Source organism: Lutjanus erythropterus, chromosome 16, assembly GCF_056507025.1.
Source record: "Lutjanus erythropterus isolate fLutEry1 chromosome 16, fLutEry1.hap2, whole genome shotgun sequence".
NCBI classification, from domain to species: Eukaryota; Metazoa; Chordata; class Actinopteri; order Lutjaniformes; family Lutjanidae; genus Lutjanus; species Lutjanus erythropterus.
The window spans coordinates 32,800,822-32,819,716 of NC_139332.1; the positions used below are offsets into that span (position 1 = coordinate 32,800,822).

At 39.4% G+C, this 18,895-nt stretch overlaps 1 protein-coding gene across 2 annotated transcripts in view; it reads right to left on the bottom strand.

The window, feature by feature from the left end:
* Positions 1–18,895, bottom strand: part of col11a2 (collagen, type XI, alpha 2) — a 53,992-nt gene that overhangs the window by 21,371 nt on the left and 13,726 nt on the right. Inside the window, exons 2-20 of one of the 2 annotated variants that reach the window (XM_084739261.1) lie at positions 18,018–18,179; positions 15,904–16,114; positions 15,574–15,736; positions 14,498–14,620; positions 12,213–12,326; positions 6,796–6,915; positions 4,984–5,199; positions 3,809–3,862; positions 3,097–3,138; positions 2,728–2,790; positions 2,476–2,550; positions 2,190–2,276; positions 1,919–1,975; positions 1,624–1,677; positions 1,386–1,439; positions 1,178–1,231; positions 684–737; positions 429–482; positions 251–295 (exon numbers count right to left, since the gene is read on the bottom strand). In XM_084739261.1, the coding sequence (XP_084595387.1) occupies positions 251–295; positions 429–482; positions 684–737; positions 1,178–1,231; positions 1,386–1,439; positions 1,624–1,677; positions 1,919–1,975; positions 2,190–2,276; positions 2,476–2,550; positions 2,728–2,790; positions 3,097–3,138; positions 3,809–3,862; positions 4,984–5,199; positions 6,796–6,915; positions 12,213–12,326; positions 14,498–14,620; positions 15,574–15,736; positions 15,904–16,114; positions 18,018–18,179 (1,802 nt within the window). Of the gene's footprint in view, positions 1–250; positions 296–428; positions 483–683; positions 738–1,177; positions 1,232–1,385; positions 1,440–1,623; positions 1,678–1,918; positions 1,976–2,189; positions 2,277–2,475; positions 2,551–2,727; positions 2,791–3,096; positions 3,139–3,808; positions 3,863–4,983; positions 5,200–6,795; positions 6,916–8,296; positions 9,524–12,212; positions 12,327–14,497; positions 14,621–15,573; positions 15,737–15,903; positions 16,115–18,017; positions 18,180–18,895 lie in introns of both variants that reach the window. The other variant, XM_084739260.1, reaches the window with a different exon arrangement.

The following is an 18,895-nucleotide window of genomic DNA, read 5'->3' on the forward strand; positions in this document are numbered from 1 at the left end:
ACTTTTCAGGGTTGGTATTTTTTTTGTACACCTGTGACCCTGATAGCACTTGGCTGCATCTTTTATCTCTCCATCACTTGCCCATTATGTAATTGCAGTAAAGAAACCTCAACTATTTCATATTTAAGTACCATGGAGAGAAACAACAGGTGTATCATTTGTGCTACACAGAGATTAATTCTGGGATACTGTTTATAACAGATATAAGGGAAGCATTTAAAATCAGCTCTGCTGTTATGGAAACACTCACTGGTTCACCTGGGAGACCCCTGGGTCCAACGTCTCCGTCATCTCCCTGTAAACACACACAGAAACAACATGCCAAGGACACAAAGACGCAGATTATTAAGAGTTATGGAGTGACACAATGACAGATGTTTTGAGTAGCGCCTGGAATCAAATCAAATTATTTTCTCATATCATCATACCCTCTCTCCGTCCTCTCCTGAAGGTCCTGGGGGTCCCATTACTCCTGTGTCACCCTGGGGGAGATGAAAAAGTCGAGGAGTGAGGAATCAGAAATTTTTTTTTTTTCTACAAACTGATATTCAAGTATCAAAGGTCTTACACATATTCAAGAAAAAATGTTATTTTTTATAACTGCCACAACTCAGACGATACCAACAGTAAAAATACTGTATGAAATGTATGTGACATTTGATTGTGGCTTGCTTTTGACTCACCCTGTGTCCTTTGTCACCGGGCAAACCAGGAAGGCCATCAAAACCACGGTCACCCTAAAAAAGACACACAGATATGTAAGGTATTATTACTGTTTTGCAGAAGAGCAAGATCAAGTAAAAGCTCGTTTACAGTATCGTTTCACAAGTTTCCTAATAACAAAAAATGCAATTACTGGTACAAGCATCTAAAGACTCAGGGGGGATATACGTTTAAAGGAGCAATATGTAGCAATCACGCATCCAAAAATAAGTACTGCAGTCCAAAGCAAGTTGGAGCCATGGACGGTAGTTTAAATATGTTTCAATCTTATTTAATACACAGTCTATGAGTGAAGCGAGTTGTCCATTGTTTATTCACATTGGGGGATCTGTTCCAGGACTTTTAGAATGACAGCCATGTGACAAGGTCAGCTACAAACAAATAACAAAAATCACAAGCCGGTGGAGTTAATTTTGACAATGTCCATAAATAAATGAAACCAGAGAAAGGTTACCTTAGTTCCAGGCTCTCCTGGCATTCCCCTGGCGCCATCGGCTCCAGCACGGCCCTGTTAAGAGACAAGCAACAAAAGAACATATTTTAAAGGACTACTATATATGAGACAACAGCTAAGTCCTGCTTGTGTAATTTGGATATAACAAACAATAAACAGCTTAATGAAAAAGCAGTCAGGAGGTAAGCCGGCCATTTTTTACACTCACTCTTCTGCCTGCTTTGCCTGGAGGTCCCATCATACCCTGGGGTCCCCTGGTGCCCTGAAATATTAATTAGATGTCTGTGATGAGTTTTTGTCATAGATCTGAGTTAGTTCAATAATAGCATACAAAGAACTGTACAGCAAAAGGAAGGGTAATTATATCATTTCACATAGAAATTATTTAAATGGTCTTATTTTAGTGTGAGGTCAGAGTTCAGGATTGGCTCAGTAAGTGTTTTTACCTGAGGACCGGGGTCTCCACTCTCTCCCTTCAGACCAGGACTTCCTGGATTTCCCTGAAACAGACACAAAGATTATCAACGTCATTATCAAAACTATTTATCCTTTAACATACATACATACATACAATGCTGTTTTTGCAATTATTAAAACAAAAACAAACTATTAGTCTTATTATGACATCAAAATTCTTGTACAGGTCAACATTTTTGAAATGCGTAGAATCAGCTAGATTCAGGTAGCAAAAACAAACAACTTGATATGAAGGGGTAAAGGTCCAAATGACAGATAACATACCAATGGTCCAGGGCGTCCAGTGTATCCCATTGGTCCAGGAGGTCCTTTCAGAGCCATCTAGACACAACAACATCTCAAAATCAATGATGATGGACGCACATGGCTGCTTGCAAAATTGGTGATATAATAGGAAAAAGAAAATCATCTTCTTTTATGAAAACAGTCATTGTCTTCTTTGTGCATTATATTTTGCTGTGCGCTCTTGTACTAACTTCAGTAAGAGAAGGGACTTTTTTAAAACTTTTTTAGAGAAGTAAAAGTGATGACTGACCCTGGCCTGAGACAAGATGGCTGCTGCCTGAGCTTCCTGTGCAGAAACGACTGGGCCTTTATCTCCTCCACTCTGACCAAATCGGAACTGCAAAAAGAGAAGAAAGAAGCATTTAGATCGTGTAACTTGGATACCTACAGCATATTAGTCCTTGAGTGGCCATATTAAATATTTAAAGTACGGTTAGCATCAGTCCATTACAAATCTCAAAGTTAAATCTCAAATGGCATTTATGGCCATTCAGTATTCTTTTCAGTTAAAGCATCAAAAGTTAATGGTGACTCACAGGCAGCATGACTGAGGTTCCAGGAGGTCCAGGGACGCCATCAGCTCCAGGCAGACCAGCCTTTCCAGGAGGGCCCTGCAGGATGGAGAGAAGAAGAGTGAGCAGGCAGGTTCAAGGCAAGTGGAAGTGAAATAAGCTTCTTAGGCAAAACGCTTCTGAAACGACCAATAATGTCCTAAAACTGTCTGCACACAGACTTAGCACTACTGTCTCTATAAGTCTGCATTTCTTCAGATAAAGTCAAAAACTCACCCTCTCGCCAGGGTCACCAACAGAGCCAGGAGGTCCAGAAGGGCCGGCGGGGCCAGTAGGTCCCTGAAAGACGTGAGTGAAGAGTATTTAAGTGTTCTGATTACAGACTCAATGGTCAATGGTCAAGAGAAAATTAATTAGTAATTAATTAATTGTTACAACCTTGCAATAGAGAAGTATGCTGGCTAAAGCTCTAATTAATATTTGCAAATGGCAAACTACACTAACAAAAATAATTCCCAGCTCAGATAATAAAAGTACTACTCCAGAGGGACAAGCTACAGCATGCAAGGGTTATCAATGTAATATTTAGACATAAGTAAAATGTTGGTTGAACAGAAAACAAGGGGATAACCATCATTTACTTACAGCAGGTCCCTCAGGGCCTGGAGGTCCTTCAATCAGCATACCCTGAAAAAGTCAAAAAAAATTTATGCAAGAGAACAAAAACCTAACAAAAATTTAAATCAGTGGTGTACACTGCGAAAATACAAGTCACTATACATTTTGTTTGTCTGTAATGTACCTTAACTAGCACATTTTCTGAACCAAAACACATTTGAATCATACCAGAGAGATCTGTCCCTTTTCAATGGTTGCATTTAGGGTCAAATAACTTATTTTAGCATTTTGGGAACTGAAATATGAATATGAATATTTCTAACTGGAAATTTACAAATAGTGAACAGGCCACAGAAATGTATAATGACTTATTGGCGTCAGTTTAAACAAATATGGAACAACATAGGTAACTAACTGTCCTGTGATTTTGCAAGATATATATAAGATATGGTTCTAACACCAAAGCACTATTCTAAAAAGTGAATGTGTCTTACATTTTCAACACACCTTTATCACACCTTGTGTCAAATCTGTGTTGGATTACTTTGGATACACTATTTAAATGATGAGCAATTTCCCTAAAACTAGAAAAGTCAGATTGTGACTGAAGGTTGTTCGCGTAAATCCCTGAAGCTTCTGGGAAATGTGACTGGAGGAAGTTGTCCCTTTCTGCCACAGGGTGAGCCAGTTGAAATACACCTGCTCAAGTAAAGCTGCCTAGACACAATTATTAACTCACAGGCTCCAAGACAGCAGGCTCTCCTTTCTCTCCTTTTTGGCCTCTGACGGCAGCCTGAGGAAAACACACATGTAGCCAACAACACAGCGTAGTCAGTATAGAAGTACATTGAAAATTAGAAACACAAACACATTCATAAAATGCATACGACAGAAAATAGTGACACTCACATAAAGACACCCACATTACTTTTTTACAAACACTATTACGGCAGTGTAGAAAATAGAATGATAAAATGAAAACCTGTTTTGCTTGTGATAAAGGCATAAGCTTTCGTCCAAGTACCAATGATTTACAGGTTCTCCAAACTACTGGTCCATTACTTGTAGAATTTTTTGCATAGATACAGAGAACCATCTGGGCTTAGCAGCTCTAAATGAAGCCATACACTGAGATAAATGGCATTCAAGACAAAAGATGCAGCAATCAGTGACTGCTGCACTTCAGATGCCTCTTTATGCAGTGTATGTGATTGTTTAAATCATTGTTTACATTCATGAGGATCCCCAATAGCTTCTACCATGGTAATAGCTATTCTTCTTGGGGTCCTGAGTTGCTCACTATACACTATAGAATAAAACCCATTTCAACCACTGATGTGACGACTAGGTCTTGGTCCTTCAAGTATTTGAAATGAATTCAAATACAGGTTTCTCTATGATTGATTGAGTTTGCTTGGCATAAAACTGAATCTGTGAATTAGACCTTACTTGCGTGGCGGCCTTTTTGAATTGACTTGCATCACACTTAGGTTTAGATACTAAAACATGTGTTAACATCCAACACATAAAATCTTAGGGTAAGTTTCATTTTTAAGGTCAAGTCTAAATAGGTACGTATAGTCAAAGTTGTAGCTGGCCCTCCTGAGATTCCTAAGCTGATAATATAACTTATAGGTCTGTCTGAAGTTCACATGTTAAAGTGAAGGTAATTATGGCTACGGTCTCATTGCAGTCCTCCAGGTAGAGTTCTACAGGACCATGTGTGTTCAAACTAGCCACCATGTGTAAGAAGGTCACACAGAAATAAACTGTCCCCAGATAATGAGCAACAGCAAACTCAAACAAGTCATTTGAGAGGACACTGAATACAATTTGACAAAGACTAGAATTCAGAGTTGGTTGAAACTGATTTTGTTTTTTTGTTTTTTTTGCCTGTGAAGCAAAACGACTTACGCCTCCCTCGTCCGTCACAGCGGACAGGGCGGGGCCCATGTTGGCATCACCCCCTCCGGTCTCCGGTAATGGCTCATTGTAGTCCCTGTAGGTATAGTCGTATTCCTTAAGGCCCACGTCCCCAGTCACATACTCCTCAGTGAAGGCCTCCTCGCCCACACCGCCTGCCTTGGTGGCATCTACCTCCTCTCCCCCCAACACTGGCTCCACCTGGGGCTGCGTTGGGTTTATCAGAGCCACAACAGGATAGATAGAGGGGCACGAGAGGGTGAATCAAGCAAAGGAAAATAAAGGTGCAAGAAGAAGGAACAGTGAGAGGAGGATGGAGAGGTGTGATGAGGAAATGTTAGTAAAGGAAAGAGATGAATGAAATGAAACAACAGGGAGCAGAAGAGGGGGGCATATATAGAAACAAATGAGTCTTACCTCTTGCAAGTAAACAGTGACATAGGGGTAGAAAACAAAAAGACATCTGGCAGACTGTGGGGACTCTATTAGTCCTTCATGCTGCAACTTCAGTCTGATTTTTTTCAGGTGAATTATGGATTAGCAGGTTTATCCTGCAACCTTATATCTTCTGTTAATCATCTATTGTTGATGTTTATGTTTCCACCAAAGCATATCCTCATCAGCTTGTGTGTGATGACCTGTAACCAAATGATTTCTCCAAATTTGCCTAAATATAATATCTGACATTGTATGTTTGGTTTAACACAGGGGAAAAACAGAGAAAAAGACACTTATAATGTTAAGGTCATGTATACATAGTCCCTAAACACACAGAACTGATATGAATCACTTTGTGAAAACAAATATGCAAAGCAAAAACTATGTTATTTTCTATTTTACTTACCATGGTTGTTTCAAAAAAACAAGTCCAGTGGAATTATGCTGAACTGTGATCGCATATAAAAAGACAATAATTGAAAAAAATGACTATATCTTTAGCACTATCACAACACATTTGTCTATATTTGCTCCACACACATTTCTCATCAAAACAGTTGCAACCATATCCTAAGCATCAAAATCTGAATACAAAACAAAGTCATCAAAGGTAGCTAATAGAGATAAAATGGCAGTGATGACAATATGGATTATTGCCACAAAAGTGAACTGTGAGAATCAGATCAGAACTGTGAGAAACTCAAATTCTGATTAGTTTTGGGCTGTAAAGTAAGCCACAGCAACTACTGTATTCTTTAGTTCAGTTAGATTTTTGTCAAACAAGAATGCCTGATATTCATCTCCCTTTGGTTAAAAGTGCATATCAAATATTCCTATGTGGATCCTTTTTTTCACAAGATTTTTGTTCTTATGTCAAGATGAAAACCTGAACAACAAAGGATCTTGAGATGAGAACAAAACAGGAATCTTGTTGTTAGGAAAAAGGGGAGCCACATAAAAATGTTTGATGATACAAGCAGATGAATGTGGTGCATTCTCCTTTGAAAAACTTTTTTTTTTATGTCTTGTCACATGGCATCGGTGCCAACAAAACATTGATGTGTGGTTAGAAAAGTGCGAAGATAGACAACTATTTGGTTAAACTACAAAGACTGGGCTCACCACCATACAGGTATTACACTGTCTTCTTCCTTTGGTGATGGAGGTTTCTTGTGTTAAGGTGATCGTTTATTATTTTTTGTGTTCTGACTTCGGAGTTTTATATCTTCCAGTACAAATTAAGCAAATCTATCTGAGTTTAATTTACCTCTATGTTCTTTATAAAGTTTCTTATTCTGTCGGTCTTCTTGGACTATTTCATCTTCTTGATCTGTGTCATCGATCAGTGTGTAATTTTCTTTTTACCTGTACGGGGACCTCTTCTTGTCCAATCACCTCACCGTCTGGCAGTGGGACCGTCTCTTCATAGTAATAATCAGTCTCTGTAGGGGTGTGGCCAGCCTCGGAATATTCAGTGTCTACATCCTGATTGGTCAAGTTGACAGGAATTGGGGAGCAGGGAGGAGGTAAGCAGATTTGATTGGAAGAGCGTGGTTAGTTCAAAGTCTGCTTGTAAGTGACGATGAGTTAAGAGAAGAAAATGGAACACATCATAAAACTGTGGTTGCCAGAGGCAAAGAATTTTTACAGGCAACTCACATTTTTAAAGTTGTAAAGATCCATTTTAAAAAAGAAATTTCAGATGGTGACAGAATCTCAATAACTATAAATGTTGCCATACGCAAGATTTAGGGAGTCATTGAGACTACTTTGCTGAGATTTCTTTTTATTGTATTCTCAATTTGTTTAAAATATTAATATTATTATTATTTTTGCTTTTTAAAGCTCACAAAGCCAAGATTGATGGACAGGTGAAGTCTGCTCTTGTTGGAAATAGGACTGAGAGCCTCTATCCATCCCTTAAGATGAAAACATCATACCTTGATGCTTTGGGATGTCTAGTTTCACCCAGGACCAGAAAACAGAGAGACAACCCCAATCAACAGCCTCACAGAACACAATTCTGTTACTTCAATGTAATGGTCAATGCTATGGTCAGCATGCTATGAATTTTCTAGAACTTATTAATGACAATAAACACCACAATTTACCTTGAAGCATGTTAGCATCTTATTAGCCTGTACACTCAATTCAATTTGTGTAATGAAAGTTTGAGTTTCTGTGAAGCTGCTTTATTCATATTTAATACAAAATATATCCAGAGACAGAGAAACAGGTGAGAGAAAACACAGGTACTTGAAAAACAAAACAAAACAAAACAAAGAGAGAGAAAGACAGGGTGAGGGGAGGGTTGTTGTGTTGCTCGTGTATAGAATGTGATAGTATTTGTGTTTTCTCAGGTTTAGTTTTTGTGCCATAGCAATCCATGCTCATTCATTTGACCGATACGTTAATGGATTCCCCCGAAAAGTTTCTGATATCCAGTTTCAGCAGCTTGAAGGTAGGAATATGAAGTGAAGTAAAGAACAATGAAACTGTACAGTTAGCCATGCTTCAATGTGCACCGCTGTATCATATCATATGGAGAAGTTGAGGTGACCATGAAGATCATATGATATATAAACAGAGGAGAAGGCACCCAGATTGGTATGAACCAGCTTCCATTCTGAAGACCAGACTGTCCACCATCAAGGATGTACTTCAAAACTTGCACTGCCAGTCATCTATTGAAAGGTTAAACTATTCATAGGAGATTCCAAAAGATGGTAAAAAAAAATTCAAAACATTAAGTTTCAAAATATTTTGTTGCAGACCCTAGATATTGGAAAAGCCTGGCAACCAGGTGGGATAGGTGGGACATACCACTCTGACCATTACGACCCAAACATGGGCCCTCCTGTTGTACCTGTTGATAACCGTTGGTAATTTTCTTCGCTGGGACAGAGGTTCCACTCAGCGCAGTCTTGCCAAAGGGTGGGAAAGGTTTGTGCTGGGATTTGACATTATTGTCCACCACAATCTTGGATTTCGTGGGTCTGGGTGGAGTGGGCTGGACAGGGGCAGGCGTTGGAGCTACTTTCTTCGTGATGGAAACCTTTTCGACCACATTCTTCACTACTTTGCTGACCGTTGATTTGACCACTGGGACTTTGGTGACCACAGTTTTAGTTTGGACGACCTCTTTGACTTCTGCTTTCACTTGAGTTTTTGCTGCTGGAGCTTTGGTGGCCACAACCTTTGCCGTTTTTGTAGGTTCAACCTTTGCCACTTTTGTAGGTTCAGGTTTTGTTACTTTTGAGGGTTTAGGTGCCGTAGTAGCTTCTACTTTGGCAGCTGTTTTAGCTGCACTGACCACAGTCTTTTCTACTTTAACAACTTTCTCAGTCTTTGCTTTTGTAGTGGTTTCAATTTTTGCCTGATTTGCAGCACCATTACTAACAACTTTTTTTTCTACCACAGTAATCACTTTGCTATTGCCATTAGCCTTAGCCTCACCATTGACTTTATTCTCAGCTTTGCCATTAACTTTGACTTTGACCTCTTTAACCTCAATGGTAGTTTTGCCATTTCCATTGGCTTTCTTCTCTGCCGTAGCTTTGCCATTGCCGTTTCCATTAGTCTTAGAGACAACAGTGACTTTTCCATTCCCATTGGCTTTCTTTTCTGCTGAGGTTTTTCCATTTCCATTACCATTACCATTGACTTTCTTCTCAGCTACCACCTTGCCATTGCCATTTCCATTCACTTTGGCCTGAACTGTAGGCTTGGCATCAACTGTAGCTTTTCCATTGCCGTTCGTTTTTGCTACGGCTGCTTTTCCATTGCCATTGCCGTTGGCTTTAGCATCATTTGCTTTCTTCTCTGCAGCTGGTTTACCATTGCCATTCTTGGCTGGGGCAGCTGTGGGTTTAGATTTAGCTGCTGCTGTTGGTTTGATCTTAGACAAGAGGATCTCTACTGCAGTGGGCTTGGCTTTGGATGGCTTAGCTGCAGAGGACTTGGGAGCTTTGGTGGGCATAGGCGGCTTGACAACAAGTTTGGATGGTCCAGTTTTGGCTGGCTTAGGTGGAGCAGGTTTCACTTTGACAAGGGTGGATTTAGTGGGGGCTGCTTTTCCATTGACTGCCTTCTTCTAATAGCCGTGATTATTGTTTGGTTGAGATGTTGTTAAGTATGTAAAAGTGCATATTGACAGGGAGAGAAGAAAACGATACATGGACGGGTTGGGAGGGGGATGAAAAGCACAAACAAGGGATGGACAGAAGGAGAGAGAAAGACAAGAGTGGATGTTTTGAGAAACAATGACATAAAGATGGCCAAGGCTTGGATGTTTTACTGAGACTGTACAGGCATTACTGGATACAGCAGAGGATGAATACAAGTTCTATAACATTTCAAGCAAAAATATAGCTGAATAAACTACCAGTACTTAGACAAATTAAAGTTAAAATCCAGATTTCAAATAATGTCAAGTTATTTTAAGTTTTTGTTTTGCTGATCTCTCCAGTAATGCCATTCCCAATACTAAATGTAAAAGCAGCATCTTTGTGCTAATCTGGAGCCTGTGGTTTGGCAGAGGCACTGAGGGTGTGACTGGTCAGGTAAAGCTGGTGCTGATCACACACACTGTACAGACACATTCAAACACACATGTGCACACTCACTTAGACACACACCACATACACATCACTAATGCAATGACCTGCAAGAAAGAGAGGGTTACTGCTGTATAACCATGCAAAAGAAGGAGCATGGATGCCAGGCTTGCGTGCAGATGCATGTTAGTCACATAGATCCACAAATGAAAGCAACAGTATATGATTAATTCTTACTACTCATGCTGCTATGATGAAAATGCATGCAAATTAACACTGTGAACAAAAAAATCACCCCAATAATAAAGTGTGAAGGAAAAACAGGCCATCAACAGGAATATAAACTCCTCAAATATGCAAAACACAACACAAACAGACTTAAAGGAGACAGAATATGGCATACATGTATTTCATGTATGCCAGACAAAGGTCTGATGTACAACCATGAATGCATATACCAAGACAAAAACATGTGCATTGATATTCTCATGTTAACTGGAAAATTGGTATGAAAACTGGTGACACAGAAGTACAGTAGGTGCATGCGGTGACATCCTTAAAAACAATTAAGAAATCATGCAAGTAAAAAGACAATACAGACACATGCCCTGGTCAAATGGTGTTGTAAATCTGTGTGTGTGTGTGTGTGTTTTTCTTTTAATCAACTGTGAAGTTGAATGGGTGGGATTTATCATAAAAGACTGCGCAATGGGTGCTAAGAAAATGAAAACAATAACTGCAAAGACTTTAAGTCAATTAAATAAAGTTATTCTGTGATTATCAACTAGACTCATCATGTGACACACTCCATCTTTTGCACCACTGGTTCCCAACCTGCAGGGTCCTAAACACTAGGGGTCGCCAAAACATCATGCAGGGTTGTGAGGCCTTCTTGATTTTAAGGGGTCCCTGACCACAAGAGGTAGTAATTCCTCTGCCGTAACCACAAAATATAACTTCAAAAGTAAAAATGATCTCAAGAAACGATTTTTCATAAATGTAAAATGTAAAAATGATCTCAAGAAAAGATTTTTCTTGAGATCATTTTTATTTTTGAAGTTCTATTCTGTGTTTACGGCAGAGGAATTACTACCTCTTGTGGTCAGGGACCCCTTAAAATCAAGAAGGCCTCACAACCCTGCATGATGTTTTGGCGACCCCTAGTGTTTGGGACCCTGCAGGTTGGGAACCAGTGTTGTACAAAACATAAATTAAAAAAAAAAATATTTACAAATACTATTTGACCAAGATCAGTTTAAGAAAAGGCTACTCTGACACATTCTTAAGTGTTTCCTACACTAACTTGTGTTTGCATATACTCAGTTCAGTTCCATCAAAGACAAAAGACCCAGTGATCATGTAATGCATTAGGCTGATATGATAACATTAGCAGGCCCACAAACTAAAATCTTAATCTTAATGCTATTAATCAGTCTACCTTAACAGTCTCAAAAAATTCAAATTATATGCTTAACAAATTTACCATATCAGGCTATTTTCTTTCTCTGGCATGACTTCATCACTTCAGAGAGACAGTGTCAGAGGTTGTTTGCTTTGGTTGTTTGTTTTAAAGCTTTCATCTTTTTTCTCGAACATGTGCTGAGAACATTTTGTGACACCCATTTCTAAACATGATTTTGCTCCTTTTCAATTCTCAAAAGGTTTGCACTCTATTTGGGAGAAGTTATTTTGGTTTGGTGTAGGGTGGTACAGGATGTGTGCAGAGGGGTGAAGATTGGAGAACTGAGTGAAGAAGAATGTGAGAAAAAGTGTGTATGTGTATAACAACACAGCTGCACCTACACCAACCCAGTGCCCCCACTTGGCCACATCTGACACATATATACACACATACATATATGACAACATGTAAATGACATGAGGACAAAAAAAAACATAAGGAACAATAGTAATCCTGCGCGACGTAGACGGTGGAAACGGATGTGTAAGGGGTCAATGTGGATTAAAGAAAAGGTGAGAAGTGAATAAAACAAAGGAGGTATGGAGCGATGAGGGATGAGAGAGGTATATGGAAAGCTAAAAGTGAACATTTTCAATCAATTATTTTAGGAAATGTAAACTTAGTTGACACTCAAATATTTATATTTAGCAAGCTAAACCTATAATTAGAATTAAACCATTATTGCTTGAATACCTCTCTCTCTCATTCTCCTTCCCTTCCTCAAACCCTGCTTGTGTTTTCCCTTTCTCTTGCTCCCTCTTTACCTGTTGACTGGGGGCCCCAGGTTGGGGAGAGGGGGACGCAGAGGAGGAGGGAACGCCTGTTGTTTCCTCATAATAATAGGGGTATTCATGGTCATCCTGCTCCTCATCAAAGTACTGAGAGAGATGGGGGATGGACAGATTGAAAGATGGAGAGGACAGAGGGAGGGATGGGTTGGCAGAGGGGAGGAAGGTACATGAAAGCAAGGGGAATGGAAGGAGAGGAATGCATGAAGAGGGGGAGTTGATTTCCAAGAGGAGGTGAAGAGAGGTTGCAGAGGACACAGGTAAAGAAGAAAATCAGTGAATGTGGGGTGAAGCAGCAAGAGAGAAAAAAATAAAACATGTTGACAGGCAGCGACAGACAGCAGAGGATATAATAACAGTGTGCAAAGCTTTTATTTTTCTGTTCATCAGACAGAGTCTGTGCTGCTAGTTAAAAGGTGTTGATATTAAAAACGTCCAAACACAGACAACCTTGATGAATCAAAAAAAATAAAGCAGTAGGTGAAGCCAATGAATAAAACCACACTGATTTATATTCATTCAGAAAGCAGTCATTTCAACAGCATCAACATAACAGGGTTTGGGACGCAAAGTGTTGGCGCTCTGTACAGTGACTGATAGAATTTGTGTTGACTGATCCAGCATGCAGGCTTATAAAACAAAAATCATGTACTTTGGATGGATGAGTGCAGATGAAAATCACTTTTTGACGCAGCTGGTGCCAGAGAGCTGTCAGCTCCCAAATATCAGTTTGTTTTTAAGAGAAAAAGAATGAGGAGAGCTTGCAAAGCTTATAATGTAGATAATGTGCACAACCAGTCTCAGTAAGCAAAGAGGCTCCACCTTAAGCCACCTTCATGCCAAATCCTTATATGTCTCAATTTAAACAGACAACCAATCAGAATTTAACTTTGCATTTAACTTTAAACATTTGCATGTTAATGTTTTGAACAAGTTCTCTTTCTTTCAATCCATGGGAAAAATGGGGAAAGACACTGATGTTGGCTTGTATCATCCTCTTTCCCCGACCATTCTGTGTTCCATTGCAGTAGAGCAGAAAAAGTGACAACTAATTCACTGCTGTAACAGTTCAAGCTTATAATTCTCAATGCACAGCACATGAAATGATGAAAATTTGCTCATTCTTAGAGGTGTAGTGATGGAAAAGTATGATATGATAATGCACACAGACTGAAGAGGTGAGGAGGGAAGTGGATGGATACAAACTGTTGCTGATGACGGGGATGCGTGAGGAAGACAGAAAGGGAGAGCAGCACTTTGATGACATTATAAGATGACCCAAACTGAACCTGAGGACTTTCCTTTCATTTTCAGAGGACTTATGAATGTAGTACAGTCTTTATTTTACTATTAGACAATTTTCTGTAGCTTTCCAAACACAGATAAGACTGTTTTCTTTAGTCTTTGGAAAGTCTGTTGATTTTATAACCTCCCTGTAAGAGAAACCCATGTACATTGGGAGGAACCTGAAGCAAACATGGGAAGAACATGCAAGAATTAACGTGAAGGACATTTTTCCTGAAAGGCAACGGTGCTAACCACCGTTCCACAAGATGAGGGAGTATTTTTCAATCAAGAAGATTCCTAACTGAGTTAACTGACCCAGAGGTATCTATTAAGTAACAGCCACAATCTGGGTGCAATCTTACATATGAAAATTGGTCCTTCATTCAATTTTCAATCTCCTTTACAGTAGTATACATATCATTAAAAACAGGAATAATCTGGTCCAGGAATGTGGCATTTTCATTTTCTTTAGCACTCTGATTGCCTTTTTCTTAATTTTCCTTTATATCTTTCCTCGATTTAGTCCAACAAAAAACAACTGCCAGAAAAGAAAAATAAACATTTTAACAGATTCTTAGAAAAATCCAGTGACTGTTTTAATAGATTTCTTTCTTAAAATAAATCATCTTTTTAAAAATGCTACAAAAAAGGAAGACTAAGTCCACAGATTCTCTTTGGGCCTCCTTTATCGGAGATACAGATGAGCCTAAACTTTTATGAATGAACTGTGTTTAGCATGCTAACAGTCTGAGGTTATGCCACCCAGTAGTCTCATAAGAGCTATGGGATTTGTGAGTGTGCTCACTTTGTGTGAACAACTGAGACCTCATACCGCAGTAACCTTGAGAAGAGCTGTGAGTGAAATCTAAAGACTGGTTACTGTACCCTTATTAATAGTCTGATAAAACGTTTTTTTGTGTGGTGGAGACTTCATATGTCTCTGTATGAACTTGTGTTAAAGTGCTGTTACTCACGTATGTGTTGGGGTCCTGAGCCTGGGTCTTGGGCAGTGGGGAGTCACAGTCAGGGCTGTAGTGTTCACAGAAGTCATAAGCAGCCTGGGGGTTGGAGGCGATCAGCAGTTGCTGGATGTCTCCCTGTGTAGAGGAGAAAAAACAGGTCAACAAAACCCAGTACACTGGCTCATCTTTAATGGGGCTCAATAGAAACGTCTTAAGTATTTAAAATATTAATGTTTTTTTATTATTTCAGTTGATTTTACCTTGTCTGACTAATTTGATATGGTGTTAAAAGCCATACCAAGTATAAGTAGTAGTAGCAAAAAAATAGGCAACTTCAAATTATTCTACTCAGCCCTGAGTATTGTTTAAAAAACAATACCCAGTATTGGTACAATACCAGTACCAATACCAATAACCTGTGGTGGAAAATCTGAAAATATAGTAGTAATAGTAGGCTGATAATGAGTCAAGAATGCACATTCATTTTATTGGCAAAGAGAAAAAGGGGGCTGAGTCAGGATGTGTGTAGGTGTACTGAGTGCAACCAAAAGTTGTCCACCTGTTGAGGGAGGCCAGAACTCATCAGTCCCACACAGGAAAAGCTGCTCTGTGGTTATTCCTTATCAAATAATCCTCGGATAAGAAACAATCCTGTACAAATACCTCTCTCACCCAGGCTATGCTAGGTCAGTTCATACTAAACACAAAGTTCAACGTATAATTTTCCCGCTACAACCCTTAAAGTCATACCAGGTTCTTTTTTTATCAAGAATACTTGCAGTGATCGGCTGCAAGCAAAACCATATAAATAGTCATTATTTCTAGATGTGGCACCATTCAATAATTGAATGCAGGTATTGTTTAAATGGAGAAGTTTCAATGCTACTTGGTACAGGGTTATTTTAATCGATACCTTAAAGGTATTGAGTACCAATACCCAGCCACAAGTCCCTGGTATATATTCTATCTTGTAAGGGGTGCTTGGCCGAGGAAAAAAAAAGAGAACCTTTGACTTAGACAGTAATCAGCTATACAACCAATAACAGCATAGTGTGTCCCTTCTCAGTTATGCTTATTAAGGTCCTCACCTGGAAAACCTCCTCATCAAGCAGACGGGCTCCAAACACCGTGATGCCATTGGTGTCAACCTCTGCATTGTTGCCACGTGGCAGGGGACGGGTCATCTTCTTCTTGCAGTCCAGCAGCAGTGTCACGTTTTTCTTTGAAACAGAGATAGCAATGCGATGCCACCTAGAGACAAGGAGGAGGAACCAAAGGCGAATAAATGTTTAATGCGACTACAGGCCTGATCAAACTAACCCTCTTATCATATATACACTCCCAACAACACTCACACCCACACAACCCCAATCATATCATCTCAACCAGTCACAAACTGGTTGTTGCTGGTTACTGACTTGCCATCAGCCAGGTTGACGCCTCTGAACAGTGGATAGTCCTCAGGGGCTGGCTTGCCGTTCTGGTCCTCGTACAGGAACACAGGTGAGCGTCCCATTTCAATGCCAAGCTGTTGGATGCCCTGCTCACTGTAGATGGAGAGGAGGAAGGCCTGGAGACCAGCCTGGGCCTTAACCAGAGCCATGATGGAGAAGTTCTCTGGGAATCGACCTATTGATGAGGGAGGGGAGGAGAGAGACAATGACAGAGGGGTTAGACCATGAGCACAAGTCAATGCTCGACTGATTTCTAGGTATTTTAGGAGAAGAAAAATGAGGAGAAAGAGACAGTAAAAGGAGAAAGGAGACAAAAAGCTCCAGCTGACTGACCTGGACTTTGTACCAGAGCATTTATTTATCATGGAAACAGGAGAGGACAGTGAAGGTGAAGAAAGAGAAGGAAACAGGAACAGGGTAGAGAACAAGTGGTGGCTGGGGTAAAATAGACAAGAATAGAGAGGTAGGGCAGGATGAGAGCTGGAGAAGAAATTGTGAAACACTAGTTATGAACTTTAAGTGATTACAGTAAGAGATCAGTGTCAGGATTAAAAGATCATGGAATATCATAATGCAGTCCCATGTGAAACTGGCATAGATGATGAGGACACATAATAACAGGTGGGCAGAGCTGAAGAGGGAAGGCTGAACCTCAGAAAATGACTTGAAAATCAACTCTGACTTTTGAAGATTTCTTTACAACCACATAAGTGCTACTTTCTCTTTTCTCTCCTTACTCGAGGGTGTCTGACAGTATACTAAAGTTAATTTGTTATGGCTCTCCCACACAGTTTAACTGAGCTTCTGTACTGCAACACATAATTATACCTTATGTCCATGAGCAATCTAGCATACGACAGAATAGCTTCATTTAACTCCAGAAAGCTCAGTTTAAAATACATGCAAACATATAGCAACCTGTAACTCTGATTACAGGTTTCTGTACTTTGGAATTTATAGTATATATGTTAAGTGTTACACCCATCCATCGAGTGTACTGTGGCACTGGTATATAACACATGAACACAAGGTAATTTCTTCAGATTTGTTTCCTCTCTCCTGAGCAAGCTGTCTTTTTAAAATAAAGTAGATACAAAAACTTGAGATGATGTATGCACTTTGTAGTATATTGTATCAATGCATTTGGGTAAATTATTCCTAAGAGTTATGCTACCTGGCGATTCTCAGTAAGTTAGCCCATAGTATTATGCTAAATATGTTAACTAGCTAAATAGCGACGGTTTGCTAAGTTAGTTATTAACATTAGCGTACACAGAACAAATAATATTCACTATTTCGCTGTATCAGGACATACTTGAGTGTACTGCTGGGTTTACAGCCACTTACCACAGGGGTGCAAGCTGTGTTTAATTCCTCAATTACTTTTAAAAGTTTGTTTTAAGTTTAACCCATGGCTCAGTCCGTTTTATTATCAGTTTTACTAACAGTTAGCGTAGCAATTAGCCAGTAACCAGTGCTGTTGCTATGGATACCACTGCGCAACGATTTACAGGCAGTTAAAACTGTCAACAGGAACTGTATGCTGGTTTTGACCAACAAACACACGCAAGATTATTTGAGTATTTTCCATTGGTTAATTCTAAAAAAAACCAAAACAAATTAGACGATTTAGTACATATCAAAATTTGACTTGAAATATTAGAGAGTAAACAAAAATATGAAACAACCAATTAAAACAGCTAGCTATTCAAACATTTGCTTCAATCTATAATAATTTTGTGAACCAAATTTATTATGACACTGATTAAATTTAAGTAAAATGAATTAATTAAGGATAGATCAGTTTACTCATCTTGAGGAGTGCTACTCAGCCTGTGAATAGTTGTATAATGTTGTCTGTGTCTGCTTAGAGTTTCTGCAAGTGTCTGAGAAAATAACCCTGATTATCTTTAAAAATCTGTCTCTTGCAAGTCATCTAGCATTATGAAAGTGCAATAACAAATCATTAAATGGTGATACCTCTTTCAGTAAAACAAACATGAAACTTAAATTTAAATTTTGGGTGTCTATAGTAACAGTGATCAAACAATGTGACGTCCAGTCCAGTTGAGGCCTACCTGAGAAGAGCTGCTTGGTGGGGGCAGAGATCTGGGCCTTCTTGGTGATGCGGTAAGCATGGTCGGGACTACCGGAGCGACGGGATGTGCAGAAGCCGGGGACTTTCTTCACGCCCTCGGGGAGAGAGGGAACCTGCAGAGCCCGCAACACATCCACTGGGTCTGAGGAGGAGAAGCGAAAAAAGAAATGTTTCATTACGTCTTTTAATAACAAACAACTCATTGGAATAGTTGCCCTGTGTGTTACATGGCAGCTTAATTTAATAAGTAAGGAAGGAAAATGTTAAAGCTGAAACTTTAATCCCCAGAAACCAGTAAATTCCACTCATTCATTACTAATCCAGCTGATCTGTGATGCTTACAAACAATGAAAACAAAAGATACAATATCTAACTCTGAGTCCTGCTTTCTGTGGACAGAGCACTTCACTCTGGTTTTCTTGTGTCACTTTCTGTGGATGTGGACGTGTACAGACAGAAAATCTGTGATGCCTGCATTGATGCAAATAAATTCCTGTTGCAGCTCTACTTTGAGTTATACAGATACTGGTGTTTTTTGCATATACATAGAACAGACACAGAAGACTATCTAGCTAACAATTTTTCATAGGGCCTATCAAACTGTTACTGCTGAACAAGAATTCACTGTAAAGGTCAAGATATTTTAAAGCTTACTGCTATACTTCTGCAATGTTGCTAAATCCAAAATTACAAGAAATTTTCATCTTTCACTGCAGCAATTTTTTGCAGCTGCAAAAGCCTGTCTTTTCAAAGAGGATCAAAGAAGTTAATCTTGAAAGTAATCTTAAATGTGCTTGCAGCACTAATGGGACAGGAGCAGGTAAGAGCACATCCACAATGGTTACCACTGTACGTTTA